This window comes from Liolophura sinensis, chromosome 9 (genome assembly GCF_032854445.1).
Source record: "Liolophura sinensis isolate JHLJ2023 chromosome 9, CUHK_Ljap_v2, whole genome shotgun sequence".
NCBI lineage: Eukaryota > Metazoa > Mollusca > Polyplacophora > Chitonida > Chitonidae > Liolophura > Liolophura sinensis.
In genome coordinates, this window is record NC_088303.1 from 35,801,352 (window position 1) to 35,822,289 (window position 20,938).

At 40.1% G+C, this 20,938-nt stretch overlaps 1 protein-coding gene across 1 annotated transcript; it reads left to right on the forward strand.

The window, feature by feature from the left end:
* Positions 1-3,625: 3,625 nt before the first annotated feature.
* On the forward strand, positions 3,626-20,212 carry LOC135475374 (dehydrogenase/reductase SDR family member 1-like). Its single transcript, XM_064755242.1, has 11 exons — positions 3,626-3,720; positions 5,237-5,362; positions 5,990-6,054; positions 7,915-8,058; positions 9,555-9,634; positions 12,045-12,177; positions 12,788-12,919; positions 13,498-13,539; positions 14,021-14,093; positions 18,629-18,709; positions 19,140-20,212. Exons 2-11 carry the CDS (start codon positions 5,245-5,247, stop codon positions 19,271-19,273), a joined length of 1,002 nt encoding a protein of 333 aa, XP_064611312.1. The 5' UTR covers positions 3,626-3,720; positions 5,237-5,244; the 3' UTR covers positions 19,274-20,212.
* Positions 20,213-20,938: the final 726 nt, after the last annotated feature.

The following is a 20,938-nucleotide window of genomic DNA, read 5'->3' on the forward strand; positions in this document are numbered from 1 at the left end:
TTTTTTGTTTTGTTTTTTTGTTTTTTTTTTGTTTTTTTTTTCATTTGCTTCTCGTAAATAAATACAATATTTATTGTATAAAGATGAAAAGTGGTCTTCCATAAGAAAGTTAGACACAAACAGCCGCACGAACCAAGAGGTTAGAGCAAGGAGACAGGACTGGTTGGCCCGGTGTAGGTTAATGTGACAGGGTGGGATGTTATGTTTGGTGTCCTCGACTTGATACTTAAGTAGCGGCGGCACTTTGGCAGCCTGGACTCGACCTGCCACATGCAGACACAGCATATGTACATACATAGTGGCTCCTCGTCGTCACAGGACTGAAACATTGTTAAGTACGACGTTAAACCCCAAGCATTCATTCATTCATTCCCTATACGAGTGCCGTCGGCCACTTATTGTAACAAAGCTGTCATAAACATTGAGAGAAGGGCATCCTACAAATTCCCTGTTCTCTGCTGGTATTGAACCCGCACCTTCCCCTGGTGGTTTAGGAGTCGCGCACTTTACTCACTAAATTATATACATCCTGCTTATACCGTTCCACACGGAAGTGTGTAAAATGCAGCCTTAAAAGCTAGAATGTTTAAGTGTCCCTTTGTTCATAAAATATATCATTCAGCTCTATCTTCTGGACTGCCATGCACTAGAGTAACATATTGTTAATCCGTTGATTTGTTGAACCGTTATATATATATATATATATATATATATATATGTATATATATATATATATATATATATATATATATATATATATAGATGCAAAATGAAAGTTCGATTAGTTATATCATAAGTTGTCTCCCCTAGACCGACTATATATATATATATATATATATATATATATATATATATATATATATATATATATATATATATATTTATTATATATTATATATTTCTTGACAAACAACATAATTTGACCATAGCTGCTTTCTAATATTCCACAATACATCCCCAATACACCCAATACAAATATTATTCAGCATGTAAGCCACAAATTCAGATTTTTTTTCAGCATCATAACACATCGTGTTTCGCTCACTCTAAATTATATACAAAACTGTGGAAAGCACAAATTCGCTACATACATGTTGCGACATTTTTCAAAACTACTGCGGGAGCGGTAGATCCAGGGTCAATCCTGGGTCGAGTCACACCTAAGACTTTAAAAGAGGAAGTTGCAGTTTCCTCGCTTGGCGTTCAGCATGAAGGGGATAATGCAACTACTGGTTGACCCGTATCAGCATAACGGCTCGGACGGGGCGGCTTACTTGCCTTTGGTAAGGCGTCTCAGTGAAGCAGCACTACGTTAAAAAGCGATGGAAATCTGTCATGCAACAAGGCGGCACATTACATGCATTCTAAGGATTCCTTCGTCGTCATATGACTGAAAAGTTGTTAAGTCCGACGTTAAACCCCAAGCACTGTGGTTAGGCCTCTAAGGCATCCAGTCTGCATGGTGATTATATGCTACCCACCCATCCCACGATACAGATTCTGGAGGCTGGCCAGTATATATGTAAAGGTCCTGTTTTGAAATTATACAGCGTGCATGTTCCGAGATCTTTAAGTTAATGACCCATATTTAATGAAAGAACCGGCAAAACACTTCACCGAAAGGCTCAGTTTTATCAGCTTGCATTACGAAGTGAGGAGAGGTATTGTGAGAAGGGGATCAGACGCTGTCGGTGTCCAGTTTGGTTTAAGTTTTTGGCCAATCATAGGGTTGCAGTGGCCGCCCACATAGTAGGCCTACACAGACAGTCATAGGTAGAGATTTAAATGCCAAAGACGTAGGAAATCTTTTACCTCCAACAGCTCAACATTTTGCTCAGCTATTCACTGAGCAATACACAGATCGGTTTGAGTATGGCGTTAAACAACAATCAGATGCATGTTGGATCAAGTGACACTCGCCAATACCTAATTAATATCGGCGGCCCCAATACAATGAGAGGAGTATGGAAATTAAAATATAGTGTTGTCTACAACAAGACTGTGTGGTATTCTATTGGGAACTGCCCTCACAAAACATTCGTTATTAGGGACAAATTAACCGTCATCACTTAGATTTAAAGCTTACAATATTTCTTTCAGGGGGTGCTTCTGTTAAAAACACGTGCCCAGTAGGCCTACGTTACTTCTCAAAAAGCTGAGAAGTATAGTCTACACAACTGATTTCTTTATTTATTCAATCAGACTTATTATTTTCCTTAGAGAGATGATTATTTTCTGTTTCCTTGTAGAAAATCTCAAAAGCGTCGCGAATCTTTATTTGTTTCGCATCATCTTGGTGAATCTTAAAAAATCTGAGCAGAACAAAACATATATACCTATATTGACTATGGGCCCTTAAAAAAACAATGATCAAAAGGTGAGAGGAAACAAAACATCAGAATACATCCCTTGAAATGATTCGACACATCTGAAACAATAAAATGAGTTTTCAACATTCAAAGCACAGTCTCTTGCACTATAGGTCGATATCGAGGCCAAGACATCTCTGGCGATTGAACTGCGTCACACGCAATAATGACCCACCTTCCCCCGTAATGCTGCCTATCATTGGGTCCACAGATTCTTCATATAACCGTTAAAGGTGAAGAATACACTAAAATTACATGAAATTCTAGTTATAGATGTAATGTTCAATGTTTCTTTATTTGTTCGTGGGGGGGGGGGGAGACATTTTTCTTTAAAGAGAACAAGAAACTTGAAAATAATTTTTGTCTGCTGGGTATTTAGGACCAGCACTTGATATACATTGACTTTGTGCAATAATGTTATAAATGAAGGATATAACACATGTTTAATAAATATATTTGCACAAGACTTTTCAGCGAACAATGTGTTCAACTTGGAACATAAGCATATTTATTACAAAAATTACATTTTTAATATATTCATAAATATTATCATAATTCGTATTAAATACATACGTGTTGATATCAACATCAAATTTACATTTAAATAGATTTATTATTATTATGCAAATACGACATATACCAAGAAGTGGTCCCAAATACCCACCACACATAAATATTTTCGCATATCCCTTTTCCTGAAAGAAAAACTATTAATGAAGCTATAATTTGCAAGTGAGTTTTCACGCTATGTTATCAGATTTTGTCATAATTTTTATGTCTTCTTCTCCCTTAAACAATCTAACATTTAGATAATGTCCCTGAGAGCCAGTTCATTACATTATTACCATCAAAATTAACTAACACTAAAACAGACAGACGAAAACAAACACTGGGCAGTGGAGAGTTGGGGAAAGAGACAAAGTATTCCCTAAAACGGGTCAGAAGTATGTGGTCACGTGACCACCCTTTCGCGTCGAAAACAAAATGGCCGCCAAATGTTAAAGCATTGAGGGAAAGGCCCCTTTTTGCCACTTCGCTAGCCACCGGTACAGTCTAGTTGTGAAAAAAAATAACATCACGAAAGCTCTGCAAAAATACTCAGACTATCTGGAAAGTTGGAAATTATACAATTCCAACGGATAAAAGATCGCTGACAGCGATTCAAAAATAGGCATTTTCCTATGCAATAACCTTAGGAGGACCGTTTTCTTCACCCACGCCGTTTGCTACTAAGCAGATCACGTAGTCTCTAGCTTCCGATCCGTCCAACAGACATATGCATATTCATGAGGCCGACTGTCACGTGACTGGTATTTGTCGGAGATTTCTTCCGCGTTTGAGTCTGAGCGAGGTAATTCTACTATGTCATTCCTTGACTCGCAGACCTTGACAGTGACTTACCACTGGTTGAAATGTGACCATGAGACAAATGTTTACCGCGGTTTTAAACCATTGTTAAATCAAAGCTTCTTGCTGTTTGAAGCTGAACTATCGGGCATCAAATAAATCACACGGGTGCACATCAACTTAGCAGGCCCTACCACGGATAGCGGTAGCCTAAAGAAGTATGCGCTGTAGGCCTGTGCTAACTCCTGCATCGTGTAATCCATTCGGCTGTACCATTGACTTGCTGTTTGCAGTTTACGTAGATTAGTGTATAAGCGGGAAAATGATATGCAGTGTACACTTATGAAACGTTGATGTACACATTTTAAAGGATCTGTAGACTTGTGAAGATAAAAATCTTTCTTCAGTTGAAGACATGGTGTAAGTCCAGAGTTATCCCCCAATGTGTACAGTCTAGAGTATAGTCCAGAGTTGTTGCTGCTCACACAGGACTACATGTGCATGTAAGACAAAGGTGAAAAAAATTGTCTGAACATACAAATCTCCAAATACATACAGTAATTTGTGCACAAACTGCAAAAGACAGATTCCGGTGCGTTCCAATAAACATTTTTCAACATGTAGCTGTTGTATAAGGTCTGCACAGTCAAATTAATAAATTTGTTTAATAAAATGTTTAACGGCAATTAATTTTTGTAACAAATTAGTCTAGATATTTACCAAATGGTAACACTTGAGCCAAATTTTTGACAGTTTTTAAGTATGCAAAGCACAAAAGAGCATCATTTGGAGTGTAGACTTATCTGTCTAATGGAGTTTTCAGTTATAGTTTGCAGAAGCCTTGGTGTGTTGAGCATCTGTAGTTCGTATGGCTCAAACTGCATGGGCCTAGTTGGCTGGCCCTGATGGTTTAAAAGCTCTGTGGGGCCTCCGTGGGGGAGGGGTTTAGTGCACCAGTGCGACGCAATGACCTAGGAGCCTCTCAACAATGCGGTCACTGTGAGTTCAAGTCCAGCTTTGCTGGCTTCCTGTATGTGGGAAAGCCTGCAGCAACCTGCGGATGGTCGTGGGTTTTCCCCAGGGTTTTCTGCCGTGTTTCCTCCCACCATAATGCTGGCCGCCATTGTATAAGCAAAATATTTTTGAGTACAGCGTAAGACACCAAGCAAATAAATAAATAAAAACTCTGCATGGCGTACTGCAACTTTTCAATCCCTTGACCACTGAAGTGCCATATATATATATATATATATATATATATATATATATATATATATATATATATATATATGCCATCTGAAGAGACTGCATGAGTGAATTACCCAAGCCACATATTTGCTATGTGAGGAGAGGTTGACTTATTTTGGAGTTTTGGGATCTATATGAACTCTTGCGTAATGGTTTATGTAAACCGTTGACCAAATCTACATGGTATCTGTACAATTGTCAGTGTAGTTTACGTAGTTTAATTTGCCTTAATTTTCATACTCTAGTTTTTTGTTTTTTTTTGTTTTTTGCAGCTTCCAAAATGGCAGCCCCCAAAGCTATGTGTGGAAAAGTGTGTATTGTTACGGGTGCATCTCGCGGGATTGGGCGTGGCATCGCCCTTCAGTTGGGGGAGGCAGGGGCAGTCGTTTATATCACAGGTAGGCCTAAGGTACCTGATCAAACTAAACAAAGAATCTTGTCCATTTTGCGAATGAGTGCAGCGGTTAGCTCAAGGCACACCTACATATATGTAAGTAGCTGTGAAAAAGTTCTTTCGTATCAGCTTGACATTAAAAAACATTTAAATAGTATGACATTTTTGAATAGCGTGGACAAAGTTCAAATCCACTTGTGGACAACATGCCTCTCTTTCGTTGCCTTACAAAATCTTGTCATCACCCTCTACTAGAATTGGTTTGCTTAGCATATCAGTATGAAATTTTTATTGATGTTTACTTAACTAGTTGAATGTGCGGTAACTATAGTAAATGGGTGCATTTGAGTGCACAGAGGATGTCAGGCACTTGACTAATGAGATCGCATGATCATATCCAGCTGTCATGACTTCAGCCGCGGATTTAAACCATTAGATTGTCACGTAACTGATAAAATGCAGTGATTTACTTGGAGCTTTCCAGTTTCCTCCAGTCAGTACACTGTGTAACGACATTGTAATAAATAATTCAAATGTATGAAGCCATAAGCAGTAAATAGTAATGAATGAATACAACTGAAGTTCTACTATCATTTGTCCAACTAAGAACTTTCTGAATTACATTACGTAGGTCGCACCCTGGAAACCTCATCAGGAGATAAAACCAGAGGTTCATTAAAGGCCACTGCAAGGGAGGTAAGTCATGATCATCACATCAGGGCTGTGATGCCTGACGATATGGCATAAAGCCATAATCATTCATTCAAAATTTACATGTATGTGCTAGCTTTATAATATATGAACGGTTATGTGTATATGCACATGTACTGTGATCTTTCTGTTTCCACATCACTTACATTTACAGTAGAAATGAAAATCCTTCTCGCATAACGTCTTTAGCAACAAGTTTCAGAGTTTTGGTATTTTTTTGTTTAAAGGTTGCAGAGATAGGGACACATGCAAGACCTTTAATTGCTTTTTCTTTTTTAATTTTTAAAATTTTTTTTTAATATTATTGAGGCTGTTAATGTGAAGGTTGGCAAAAAAAGTCTCCCCTTTTAACTTGTTTAGTTACTAAATAGAGAAGTGCTTGTCAGGTTTGGTGAAATTTTGGGGTTTTTTAGTGCAATTCTGTTTCTCCATTTTGCCATCATCTGGTTTGCCATCTTGGCTACATGTATCATGTCTTTTGCCCTCTAGGTTATAACCATGGGTGCTGTCTTGGTTACCTTTTTGTAAATACCAACTTGTTCACCATCTGGACTTTTATCTTGTTTAATATCGGGACTGTCATCTTTTTGCCGTGTTAATTGCATGCATCCTCTTGACCATCATCTTGAGTATCATCTTGGTTATCATCTTTTGTTTACCTTCTTTAGCGTCTAGGTTGTCATCTTGGTTATCATCTTTTTTATCTTCTTTAGCGTCTAGCTTGTCATCTTTGTTATCATCTTTTGTTTACCTTCTTTAGCGTCTAGCTTGTCATCTTGGTTATCATCTTTTGTTTACCTTCTTTAGCATCTAGCTTGTCATCTTGGTTATCATCTTTTGTTTACCTTCTTTAGCGTCTAGCTTGTCATCTTGGTTATCATCTTTTGTTTACCTTCTTTAGCGTCTAGCTTGTCATCTTGGTTATCATCTTTTGTTTACCTTCTTTAGCGTCTAGCTTGTCATCTTGGTTATCATCTTTTGTTTACCTTCTTTAGCGTCTAGCTTGTCATCTTGGTTATCTTGTTTACCCCCCTGGCTACCAGGTTATTTACCATCTTGGTTGTCATCTTGGACACAATCTTCATCACCATGTTGTTTGTCATCTTGATTTTCATCCTTCTCGGCATTCATCTCATTTACCATCTTGGCTATCATCTTCATCTAAGTTAGCATCTTGGCTATCATCTTCCTCTTGGTTACCATGTTGGCTATCATCTTCCTCTTGGTTACCATGTTGGCTATCATCTTCCTCTTGGTTACCATCTTGGCTATCATCCTCCTCTGGGTTATCATCTTGGCTATCATCCTCCTCTTGGTTATCATCTTGGCTATCGTCCTCCTCTTGGTTACCATCTTGACTATCATCCTCCTCTGGGTTATCATCTTGGCTATCGTCCTGCTCTTGGTTATCATCTTGGCTATCATCTTCCTCTTGGTTATCATCTTGGCTATCATTCTCCTCTTGGTTATCATCTTGGCTATCGTCCTCCTCTTGGTTATCATCTTAGCTATTGTCCTCCTCTTGGTTATCATCTTGACTATCATCCTCCTCTTGGTTACTATCTTGGCTGTCATCTTCCTCTTGGTTAACATCTTGGCTATCATCCTCCTCTTGGTTATCATCTTGACTATCATCCTCATCTTGGTTACCATCTTGGCTGTCATCTTCCTCTTGGTTACCATTTTTGCTATCATCTTCCTCTTGGTTACCATCTTGTTTACGATCTTTGCTATGATATGGGATACCATCTTCATCTAAGCTACCATTTTTTTTATCATCTGTATTACCGGTTTGGGTTTAGTATTATATCATGTATAGTTACAGTTATTTGGTTATGATGACAGATTGAGGCTCGTGGTGGTCAGTGTATACCAGTACAGTGTGACCACTCTAAAGACGTCGATATTGAGAAACTGTTTGAGAAGGTCAAGCGAGAACAGGATGGCCGACTTGATGTTCTTGTCAACAATGCCTACTCTGGAGTGAAGGTAATCCCTTTTTATCCGCACATTGATTAGCTGTTCTGTTGGGAGCTCAGGTGCTTTAGTCGCACTTTCAGATGTGACACACCTAAATCCAGTTCCTGATAACTTCAGGCTAAAGCCTTATTTCTTGAAATTTCCTTGTCAAATCAAAATAAAAATAAACTCTTCATGCATTTAATTTTTAATATATATATATGTACATGGACATGCACTATTAAAACATTTTCATTTTTCAATTTGTGAGTATATTTATCCAAAATAAGATTTTATAAATATCAGTGAATAAGGGAAGAGTTGGGGTGTTCCCACTGTGTCAAACCAGACTAATGCTGAGCTGGCATTTAATTTGATATGCAGGCATTTCATAGGCCTACTCTGAATTGCCTCCCTTGTTACACAACAGCAACTATGATGTAACATAAATTAGTATTTGACATGTGAAACTATGAGAAGTGGGACCTCGCCTATTAAAGCGTGCAGTATGTTGGTGATATGACAGTAAAAAATATTTTCTGGGAAACAGAATGCAAACACATGATATCAGACTTAGATAAGAGTCGCAGAAATGTGGAGAGATCTTAAGGGCAGTATTTTATATTTTTCAATTTAAGTATATATATTTGATGAAATTGCTAAAGCTGTATTTTGAACAGAACTTTTAAAATTACTTTCAAATGTATTTTAAAAATACATAGCGTTTACCTAAGGCTCTCCGAATATAAAGCTTACAAAATTAAAATCTGTCTTAAAGTTACGCCTTCAATTATCTTATGTTGCTTTGACTCTGAAACTTGTTATGCGTAATATTATTAGGGGTTCTACCTCACCACAGCTTTCTCCTGTAACACACTTTTTAAGCGGGATAGTGACCTCAAGGGAGGTATTTTTGTAGTGGCTCTATTTTGCGTGCTTTTCAAAATTTGCCTTCAAACTTGCCTGTTTCTATGTATTTCACTGAGGGGGCCATAACTTAACTTGTCTCTCTAGTATTGTCTTCATTAGATGTCTCCGTGTTATTGATAAACTATTGATCTAATTAAAGATATTGAATATTAACGAATTGGCTAATTTATATTGATTTATTTATTTATTTGATTGGTGTTTTACACTGTACTCAAGAATATTTCATGTGTACGACGGCGGTCAGCATTATAATGGGAGGATAATTTATATTGAACATCACCTACCTTCTTACAATAGCATACTTTAAAGAACTGCTTGTTGTACCAGATTGGTGAGGAGAAAGCTATTGCAAGGTTTAATTCATCAATGCAGAATATTGTTTAGAATATTTTAAATGCACTGAACTGTGTGAGACTACTCCAGGTTTTGAACCCTCAGTGATCTCAGAGTCAGGTACCTGAAGGCCAGCATTTGACAAAGAGTCCCAATCTCATCTACATGTATTGTCTATCTTTTTCGGTGAGGTGATAATAAATTGTGACAAAGCTATAAGAGAACATTTACACATATTGTGACATAGACATAAATATCTGCAGACTTTGATGGACAACTATGGAAAGCCGTTCTGGGAGCAGCCAGCCACGGTGTGGGATGAGGTGAACAATGTGGGACTCAGGTACGTCATGTGTGTGTTGGTGAATGGCAGAGAACGTCAAGTATGTGTTGGGGGAAGGCAGGGTACATCAGGTGGGTGTTGGGGGAAGGCTGGGTACATCAAGTGGGTGTTGGTGAATGGCAGAGTACATCAAGTGGGTGTTGGGGGAAGGCAGGGTACATCAAGTGTGTGTTGGGGGAAGGCAGGGTACATCAAGTGGGTGTTGGGGGAAGGCAGGGTACATCAAGTGTGTGTTGGGGGAAGGCAGGGTACATCAAGTGGGTGTTGGTGAGTGGCAGGGTACATCAAGTGGGTGTTGGGGAAGGCAGGGTATATCAAGTGGGTGTTGGGGAAGGCAGGGTACATCAAGTGGGTGTTGGTGAATGGCAGGGTACATCAAGTGGGTGTTGGGGAAGGCAGGGTACATCAAGTGGGTGTTGGGGGAAGGCAGGGTACATCAGGTGGGTGTTGGGGGAAGGCAGGGTACATCAAGTGGGTGTTGGGGAAGGCAGGGTACATCAAGTGGGTGTTGGGGGAAGGCAGGGTACATCAAGTGGGTGTTGGGGGAAGGCAGGGTACATCAAGTGGGTGTTGGGGAAGGCAGGGTACATCAAGTGGGTGTTGGTGAATGGCAGGGTACATCAAGTGTGTGTTGGGGGAAGGCAGGGTACATCAAGTGTGTGTTGGTGATTGGCAGGGTACATCAAGTGGGTGTTGGTGAGTGGCAGGGTACATCAAGTGGGTGTTGGGGAAGGCAGGGTACATCAGGTGGGTGTTGGGGGAAGGCAGGGTACATCAAGTGGGTGTTGGGGAAGGCAGGGTACATCAAGTGGGTGTTGGGGGAAGGCAGGGTACATCAAGTGGGTGTTGGGGGAAGGCAGGGTACATCAAGTGGGTGTTGGGGAAGGCAGGGTACATCAAGTGGGTGTTGGTGAATGGCAGGGTACATCAAGTGTGTGTTGGGGGAAGGCAGGGTACATCAAGTGTGTGTTGGTGATTGGCAGGGTACATCAAGTGGGTGTTGGTGAGTGGCAGGGTACATCAAGTGGGTGTTGGGGAAGGCAGGGTACATCAAGTGGGTGTTGGGGAAGGAAGGGTACATCAAGTGGGTGTTGGTGAATGGCAGGGTACATCAAGTGGGTGTTGGGGAAGGCAGGGTACATCAGGTGGGTGTTGGTGAATGGCAGGGTACATCAAGTGGGTGTTGGGGAAGGCAGGGTACATCAAGTGGGTGTTGGTGAATGGCAGGGTACATCAAGTGGGGTGTTGGGGAAGGCAGGGTACATCAAGTGGGTCTTGGTGAATGGCAGGGTACATCAAGTGGGTGTTGGGGGAAGGCAGGGTACATCAATTGGTACTTGGGGGAAGACAGGGTACATCAAGTGGGTGTTGGTGAATGGCAGGGTACATCAGGTGGGTGTTGGTGAATGGCAGGGTACATCAAGTGGGTGTTGGGGAAGGCAGGGTACATCAAGTGGGTGTTGGGGAAGGAAGGGTACATCAAGTGGGTGTTGGTGAATGGCAGGGTACATCAAGTGGGTGTTGGGGAAGGCTGGGTACATCAGGTGGGTGTTGGTGAATGGCAGGGTACATCAAGTGGGTGTTGGGGAAGGCAGGGTACATCAAGTGGGTGTTGGTGAATGGCAGGGTACATCAAGTGGGTGTTGGGGAAGGCAGGGTACATCAAGTGGGTGTTGGTGAATGGCAGGGTACATCAAGTGGGTGTTGGGGAAGGCAGGGTACATCAAGTGGGTCTTGGTGAATGGCAGGGTACATCAAGTGGGTGTTGGGGGAAGGCAGGGTACATCAATTGGTACTTGGGGGAAGACAGGGTACATCAAGTGGGTGTTGGTGAATGGCAGGGTACATCAAGTGGGTGTTGGTGAATGGCAGGGTACATCAATTGGTACTTGGGGGAAGGCAGGGTACATCAATTGGTACTTGGGGGAAGGCAGGGTACATCAATTGGTACTTGGGGGAAGGCAGGGTACATCAAGTGTGTGTTGGTCTTTGGCAGGGTACATCAAGTGGGTGTTGGTCTTTGGCAGGGTACATCAAGTGTGTCTGTTGGGGGAAGGCAGGGTACATCAAGTGTGAGTTGGGGGAAGGCAGGGTACATCAAGTGTGTGTTGGGGGAGGGCAGGGCACATCAAGTATGTGTTGAGGGAAGGCTGGGTACATCAAGGAGAGATATGTTTTTGTAGTTAGGCCAGGAGAGATTTGTTTTTGTAGTTAGGCCTTGAAACACCTTGAAATTGAGAACATGCATACTGTCTGATAATAATAATGTGGTTTTACATTACTTTACTTAAACTTGTATGACCGTTAATAAATATTTATTCAGAGATTTCTTGAAAATGTGAATACAGGGCCGGGAAAAAAGCCTGTAAGGGCTGTTTATACTGGCTTGTTTAAAATCCTACGTCCACAGGAATCATTACATCTGCACAGTGCAAGCAGCTCGTCTTATGGTCCCCCGTAAACAAGGCTTGATTGTCAACATCTCTTCAGCTGGTGGCATTGGATATTTTGTCAGCCCTGTATACGGAATTGGAAAAGAGGCTGTAAGTTTACACTGTGTTAAGTGTACCAGGTGTATGAACGGCTCTCTGTGTGTGCTAAATGATGCTTCTGCTTTAAAATGGAAACTTGAATTCCAAGACCTTTATTGCTTCCTGACTTGGCGCTCCGATTATTAAAATGTCAGTATATTGATGTGGCTGAGTGGGGTGTTATGTCTGGGAACTGCAGCATGGCATTTTAGTGAAGCAGCAGCTGTAATACTGCATGATTGCACTGAATTTTTAAGTGACCCACTACAAGATCCTTTCAGCCATCGTCTCTTCATCTGTGTTTATAGATATATATATATGTGTGTGTGTGTGTGTGTGTGTGTTTTCAGTTTATGTTGTTTTGGCTGGAAATATGTTGACTTGAATTTTTGGAAAGACTATACGTGAAATAACTTATCTTTTTCATGTGGTTAGTTTTAAAAGTCCTCAGAGGTTTAGATAATATAAAAATGGTTTCTCCTTTCTTTATAAGTGTTCACAAGCTTATTATCGGTGCTGTCACAGCTCAGTTGTTTCTTGTGAAAGATGGTAATTAAAATCAAACCCTTCTGTCCTCAGGTACAAATGAAATCATTCAGTCATTTTGACTTCTGTTCTCTAGTGTGACCGTATGGCAGCAGATTGTGCAGTTGAGCTTCGCAAACATAACGTAGCTTGTGTGTCATTGTGGCCTGGAGCGGTGAGAACTGAACATATCCAAGATATCTTCTCGGCAGAACAGGCTTTTCTCAAGGTGACCTAGCAGCAGTTGTTTTCTCATTGTGAGCTACATGTACACGTAACTACAGAGGTTTCTCAGGATGACCTAGCTGCAGCAGTTTTCTCAGGGTGTACTCGCTGGAGCAGTTTTCTCAGGGTGTACTTGCAGGAACATTTTTCTCAGTCTGACCTGATTGCAGGAGTTTTCTTGCACTGATCTAGCTGGAGCAGTTTTCTCAAGCTGATCTAGTCACAGCAGTTTTCTCAAGAACCTATTTGCTGCAGTTTTTTTCAGGATGACCTAGATTCAGCAGTTTTCTCAGCGTGATCTAGCTGCAGCAGTTTTCTCAGGGTGACCAAGTTGCACCTGTTTTCTCATTGTGACTTGTAGCAAATTATTTCTGAGGAGAAGATATTTTTCATTGCCAGGTTAATCATGAACTGAGTGTGATGTTCACTGGGTGTTTGAAAGCCAATAATATTAGAAACAAAAAACTAATAATTTTAAAACATGCAAAAATGTTTGATGAATAAAAGGTTTAATTTTATATAGGTTTTTAGTATTAAGACTACAAAGATATTATATGTTGGGTATGGTTCTTGTCATACCAGGTACCTGAAGATGGATTTTTGAATAGCAAAGATTATACGAAGGTAAGTATAACACTCTACTGACTTTACTGCGATTGACTTTTGCTATAAAACTAAAGTTTATGTATTTAGACTGATTTTGATCCCGATTTTGATACTTGCAAGTGAAAAACTTGTGAGAATAAAGACACCTACCAAATAAATAAATAAATGAATTTAAACACTTCATGTACATGTAGGTTATGATACTAAAGGATGACTTCAAGTTTGACAAAAAATGCAAACAATAAACAGCCAACGAATTTTAATTTGCTGATTGTATCTTAATGCCCGTGCAACTCTGTGACAGAGAGAGAGAGTGAAAACTAGACTTCCCCTCACCACATACACCTTGAGGTTATAAAGTCTAACTCACTCTCGTTTAAGTTACAGAGGAATAAGCATATATATATATATATATATATATATATATATATATATGTATATGTATATATATGTTATCAAATGTAATATGTTAGCCGTTGTTTGTTCTTTTGATCTTGAGCTTCGGACCATGTTCATGGAATCTGCAGAGAGTGTGGAGCTGAGTGGGAAGTGTATAGTAAAGCTGGCTACAGGTAAGTTTGCCCATTAAGTCTTCAAGGGGAGTGAATGTATTCAAGGGTTGCCGGGGAGCGGTTCGGCATCAGCTTTGTAAAATCTCTTAGATGAAATTCAGACAAAGGGAATGTTGCTAACTTATGTAATCTGAAAATGAAGAAAGTGTGTGAGATGATAAATTCCATGAGCGAAGGACCAAAATTTCACATATTGGTATATTATATGTTAATATTTTTAACTTTGTATGTGTTTTTAGTTCATATTTCCATACTATAGCCCTGGAAAATAGGTAGCTTTATTGGTGTTATGTCACTTCGATTGCACACAATGTATTGGTCAGTGTGTTAACTCAAATTGTGCTTAATATAAGGCAGTAACATTGCTCAGTAAATCCTCCATCAGTTCTGAGAAACCATGTTTTTACCTTTGGAACTACTTCCTTAACTAATGCAAAATGACAAACATAATGGAATACTAAGCTTTACTGATAAAAAAAGGAAGACACTTAATACCTTTCTGACTTGGAGGAGAGGTGGTGAGGGGAGGGACCACAACCTAGAACATTTTCCTTTGTGCTCCTTTCTTTTTATCAATTCTGAAACTTACCAAAATAGCCAAACCATCTGACTTGATAGCTAATGAATAATAACAAGTGGCCACCTGTGACACAATATATTGAAATTTTCAAGTGAATATCTGATTGGTTGACGAAGATGGTGTGTTCAGTTTGATGTGAAGACTTTAGCATAGCAGACCAATCAAGGCAGAAAACAAGGTGATATAAAATGGTAGCAGTAGACATACATATAGGTAGTGTCTGGCTTGATTTAATTGAGATGTTGCAACAAGGGCACAACGAAAGACACTGAACTTTGCTGACATTTAAGATTGTTCTGTTATTTTTTTTTTTTTTTTCAAGCCCACATCTGAAAATAAAATTAAAATATGACAAATTCCAAGTGGCATAAAGAAGGAAATCTTGTGCAGGAGATGGCAAACAGAAGATTACCTTTTGAATATGCAACAGGGACGAGAATACTGTAATACATTCACCAGTAATATAATGTCACAATGAGGAATTGCCAGTTTGTAAGAAGTTAAGACGGACTCGTACAAAGAAAAACAGTCCAAAGTATTCAATCATGAAATAAATCAGTGTGTAAATCGTGTTTGTAGTTTAAAAGTTGTCATTTAGGACTTCTGTGCCTTAGTCTATGTATAGGTAATCAATTATATTGTATTCCTGTATAAATCAGGGGTCTGCTAGTGGACTAAGCATCCCCGAGGCCTGGTCCCTTTGCATTGTTTTAATGTGATTGAATATTAAATGTGATGGCAACACAGCATTTTGAGCAATTCTAGACCTGTGAGGTCTAAAAAAATTGAAAATAACATCACTGCAATCTTCTTTTTTTTTTCTTTTACCTAATTCTGCTTAAGAAATGGTGTTAGAGGGCATGTAAATTACTTCTGTTTATGCATTTACATTAAAAGTTAGAAAAAAAAACCCTAACTGAGATAAGCTGAAAAGGAGTTGTATTTTGCTGGTTATGTGTGACCATTAGACAGCTATCACACTGTTGTCGCTGCTCTGGTTTTACTGTCTATGCTGTGTGTCTTCTTTTGATAATTATATCAAAGTATGTATCTCAACTGCTCTTTGCTGCAACTGGAAATTCGTAGGTCCATTGCGGAGAACTTATTCAACAAGATAAATACCCTGCCCTTGTTTTAGGTTAAGCAGAATCAGACACAATTTTAGCGTCAGACACAATTTTAGCATCAGACACAGTTTTAAAGCATCTTTGACTGAGATTCTGGAAATTCCATCCCTTTTTACTTGCGCAAGCGCTGTACAAGGCTTATGCTCAGTAAGACAAGGATTCTTTAATTTAATTCTTTGCCGAACACAACCAGGCCTTGTTTGCCTGACCCAACCAACCCTTGTTTGCTTGACACAACCAGGCCTTGTTTGCCTGACCCAACCAATCCTTGTTTGCTTGACACAACCAGGCCTTGTTTGCCTGACGCAACCAATCCTTGTTTGCCTACAAAACCTGGCCTTGTTTGCCTGACCCAACCAATCATTGTTTGCTTGACACAACCAGGCCTTGTTTGCCTGACCCAACCAGGCCTTGTTTGCCTGACCCAACCAGGCCTTGTTTGCCTGCAAAACCTGGCCTTGTTTGCCTGATCCAACCAATCCTTGTTTGCCTGCAAAACCTGGCCTTGTTTGCCTGACCGAACCAATCCTTGTTTGCCTGACACAACCAGGCCTTGTTTGCCTGACACAACCAGGCCTTGTTTGCCTGACCTAACCAATCCTTGTTTGCTCGACACAACCAGGCCTTGTTTGCCTGACCCAACCAATCCTTCTTTGCCTGCAAAGCCTGGCCTTGTTAGCCTGATTCAACCAGATTTTGTTTGCTTGACATAACCAGGCCTTGTGTGCCTAACACAACCAGGCCTTGTGTGTCTGACACAAACATGTTTTGTTTGCAGAACACAACCAGGTTTTGCTTTCCTGACATATCCAGGCCTTGTTTGCCTGACCCAACTAATCCTTGTTTGCCTGCAAAACCTGGCCTTGTTTGCCTGACCCAACCAATCCTTGTTTGCTTGACACAACCAGGCCTCGTTTGCCCGACACAATCAGACCTTGTTTTGCCTTACACAACCAAGTTTTTTTGCCTGTTCAACCAGGTTATGTTTTCCTGGCACAACCAGATTTTGTTTGCCTGACACAACCAGATTTTGTTTGCTTGACATAACCAGGCCTTGTGAGCCTGACACAACCAGGCCTTGTGTGCCTGACACAAACATGTTTTGTTTGCCGAACACAACCAGGTTTTGTTTTCCTGACACATCCAAGCCTTGTTTGCTTGACCCAACCAATCCTTGTTTGCCTGACACAGCCAGACGTTGTTTGCCTGACCCAACCAATCCTTGTTTGCCTTCAAAACCTGGCCTTGTTTGCCTGACCCAACCAATCCTTGTTTGCTTGACACAACCAGGCCTTGTTTGCTTGACACAACCAGGCCTTGTGTGCCTGACACTATTAGACCTTGTTTGCCTGACACCACCAATCCTTGTTTGCTCGACACAACCAGGCCTTCTGTGCCTGACATAACCAGGCCTTGTGTGCCTGACGCAACCATGTTTTGTTTGCCTGACACAACCAAGTTTTGCTTTCCTGACACAACCAGATTTTGTTTGCCTGATACAACCAGATTTTGTTTGCTTGACATAACCAGGCCTTGTGAACCTGACACAACCAGGCCTTGTGTGCCTGACACAACCAAGTTTTTTTTTTGCCTGATATAACCAGGTTTTGTTTTCCTGACACAATCAGGCATTGTTTGCCTGACACAACCAAGCCTTGTGTGCCTGACACAACCAGGCCTTGTTTGCCTGACACAACCAGGTTTTGCTTTCTTGACACATCCAGGCCTTGTGTGCCTGACACAACCAGGTTTTGATTTCTTGACACATCCAGGCCTTGTTGCCTGACCCAACCAACCCTTGTTTGCTTGACCCAACCAATCCTTGTTTGCTTGACACAACCAGACCTTGTTTGCCTGAGGCAACCAGGCCTTGTTTGCTTGACACAACAAGGCCTTGTTGCTAAACACAACCAGGCCCTGTTGGTAGACACAAACCAGCCTTGTTTGCCTGACACAACCAGGCCTTGTTTCCCTGACACAACCAGGCCTTGTTGCTAGACACAACCAGGCCTTGTTGCTAGACACAACCAGGCCTTATTGCTAGACACAACCCAGCCTTGTTTGCCTGACGCAACCTGGCCTTGTTTGCTTGACACAACCAGACCTTGTTTCCCTGACACAACCAGACCTTGTTTCCCTGACACAACCAGACCTTGTTTCCCTGACATCACCAGACCTTGTTTCTGTGACGCAACCAGGCCTTGTTGCTAGACACAACTGGACCTTGTTTCTGTGACACAACCAGGCCTTGTTTCCCTGACACAACAAATCCATGTTGTCTGACACAATCATTTTTTGTTTTGTTTTTTTGGGCCTGACACAACCAAATTTTGTTTGCCTCATGCAGCCAATCCTTCTTTGCCTAACACAAGCTTTGTTAGGCTTTGTTTGCCTGACACAACTAGGCCTTGCTTGCCTGACACAACCAGGCTTTTCTTGTGTGACACAACCAGCTTTTTGTTCCTCTTCGGCATACATGGGAAGGTCTGGCTGCAACCTGTGGATGGTCCTGGGTTTGCTTCACCGGGTTTCGTCCCATTGTATAAGTGAAATATCCTTGAGTAGGGCATAAAAAAACAAACAAATAAATAAATAAATCAACTAGGCTCTGTTTTGTTTTGTTTTTCTATGAGACTACACGTGACCTTTGTTTGCTTTATGAAGCATGTCTTGTTTTCTGCACAAAATGATGCTTTTCTCCTTTTATGTAACCAGGTTTTGTTTTTCTTGATAGAAGCATACTTTGAATTTTTAGTGAAATTGTACTTTTTTCCTGATGTTTATTGTTCAGAACATGTACAACTCGACTGTAATTGCTTCATTTCCAGATCCTCACCTGATGAAGAAGTCTGGGCGAATCTTTCAAACTGGGCAGTTTGCAGAGGAAAATGGACTGAAGGATATTGATGGTGAGAATCAAAGGATATTGTTTATTAAGAAGATTATATGCACATTAAGTTACACATACAAGCAGGTGAAGTAAAACTATGCATAATATTATCTGTATTTAGTGAATTCAGTGATTCTCATTAGTTGTTATGTAATAACTGCTTTTAAATTAATATTGTTCAATTTTGGTAATATTTTGGGGGCAAGTTTATTTTTTGTAACCAAAGATCAAGTCGAAGAAGGAGCTTGCCCCATACATACCTAACAGTCTCCTTGATTTTGTTTGATGGTTGGTTTCCATGCAATAACACAATAATGTTGTGTGATTTTGATAAAATTTTGTGTGCAAATTCATTTTGTAGCCACTCAGGCCAAGTTACAAAATAAGTCAGCTCCATTCAAATTGGTTCTATGTCTCTGCTTCTTTTTTCTGTTTTTTTTTGCATACAGGTTCCACTCCTAGTAGCTTATTTCGGTTGTCAAACATACTAAGAACAGGTGGCTATACAAGGCTTGCAGCATGGGTTCCTAATTTTGTGAAGGTTCCCAGGTTTGTGATCTGGTTGTCTGGAAATAAATTATGAACCCTTGATTTTGTCCATGACACAGCAGCAACTGTGGAATTTGACTATGTGGTACATGTATGTTAATATTCTTTTTATTCAAATCCATCCGTATTATTTTACCAAAGTACCAAATATTACATGTGTATTGTGTACTGTATTGGATCAGGTACAGTGTGGCTCATAAAAGTCTGGAAGCATAATTGTCTTATGTATTCTGAGGTCTGGTTGAAGGGAAACACATTTGAATTTATAATTTATATGGCTGACTGACCAGAAACAGTTCAAGTGGATTTCTTGTGTTATGAATTGATTTAGCATTTATCCATCTGTCATTGTTATATTATTCAAGACACTCTGGCTAATTTTATGTTTGTAAACTTTGTTTTTTTGTCTGAAGTTAATTTGTACAAAATGATGACTTGTTTTATTATGTGTTTTTTTTTTTGTAATAGATGTGTTTCTAGTTAGGGTTAGTGGTAAACATTAGGTCAATATTGAAAATGTTTGTGTCTTTGTGAGTATATCACAGTTTTGCCAGGGCCTAATTTTAGTGATGTGAAACCACTGCATACTATGCAATTTTGTTTACACAATCATGTATATTGGAGTACTTGGAGAAATATTCTACTTTCAATTTATTTCATTTTTCAGAAGTTTAAATGCAAATCATGCATTTTTGCCCTGGTTTCATGTATATGTACATGTTACTCTGTATTCTCGTCAGTTCCGTGAAATTTTTAAATATGTGGAGCGAACAAATAAAACGATAACTGTTTAGTTTTTTGATGGATCAATTTACTCGTGCACGTGCTTTTTTATATCTATCATACAATGATTCCATTACAAACTGCTGACTTTCCTCCTGAGTTGCCTCCCTTAGACCTTACACGTTTTAACTTGTTAACGTTGTACATGTATATATAGCATTTTGCTGATCCCAATAAATTTGTGTGATCTATGAGCAATTGCTGACTACCGTAGTACAATAAAATATATGCAGGTCTCCTTTCAGGGTGCTCAGTGGTATGTCTACTGTTTGACAAATAACCAGTGTAACAGACGGAAATAACCACAAAAAAAAACTGGGCATATCAAAAAATAGCTGGAATAATTCAGGTCAGAGTCTGGGCCACGTGTCTTTAGCTGGTCTTCCCGGTTAAGGACAGATGACCAAATATGCCAGAGTGCTAACCGCTAATTGTTCCTAATCCTCTAGCTGGGAGTCAGTCCTTTACATAGACAGCTTACTGTAAGCATCCACTGGACTTGTATAGCCTATGTGGTTGTCCGGTGTGTAATTGTTTTATATTTAAACCACCTGGTGATAATAAAGCTAGGGTTTTCAGGGAAAAACGTCTATTTAGCATATTAAGTACGTGGCACATGACATTGGCAGCTAGGCCTAACTACACTGTGCTTGTATTTGTCACAAACTTCTACACACGTCTGCCTGTATTCTGTCATTAGCCAGGTCAGAGTATTGGTAATTTAAGCTGGCTGCCGTAGTACACCACATTCCCTTATACAACTGCAGTCATTAACATAATAGCCTGATAATAGGGAAGTTAGATATTTGTGAATTGTGGGAAGCCATTTGAGTTGCCACAAGTAGCCCGATAAGTCGGTATTTCTGTCCGGTAAGTCAAATGTTTGAAATGTTATATCACTGAAGCTATAGGCCGT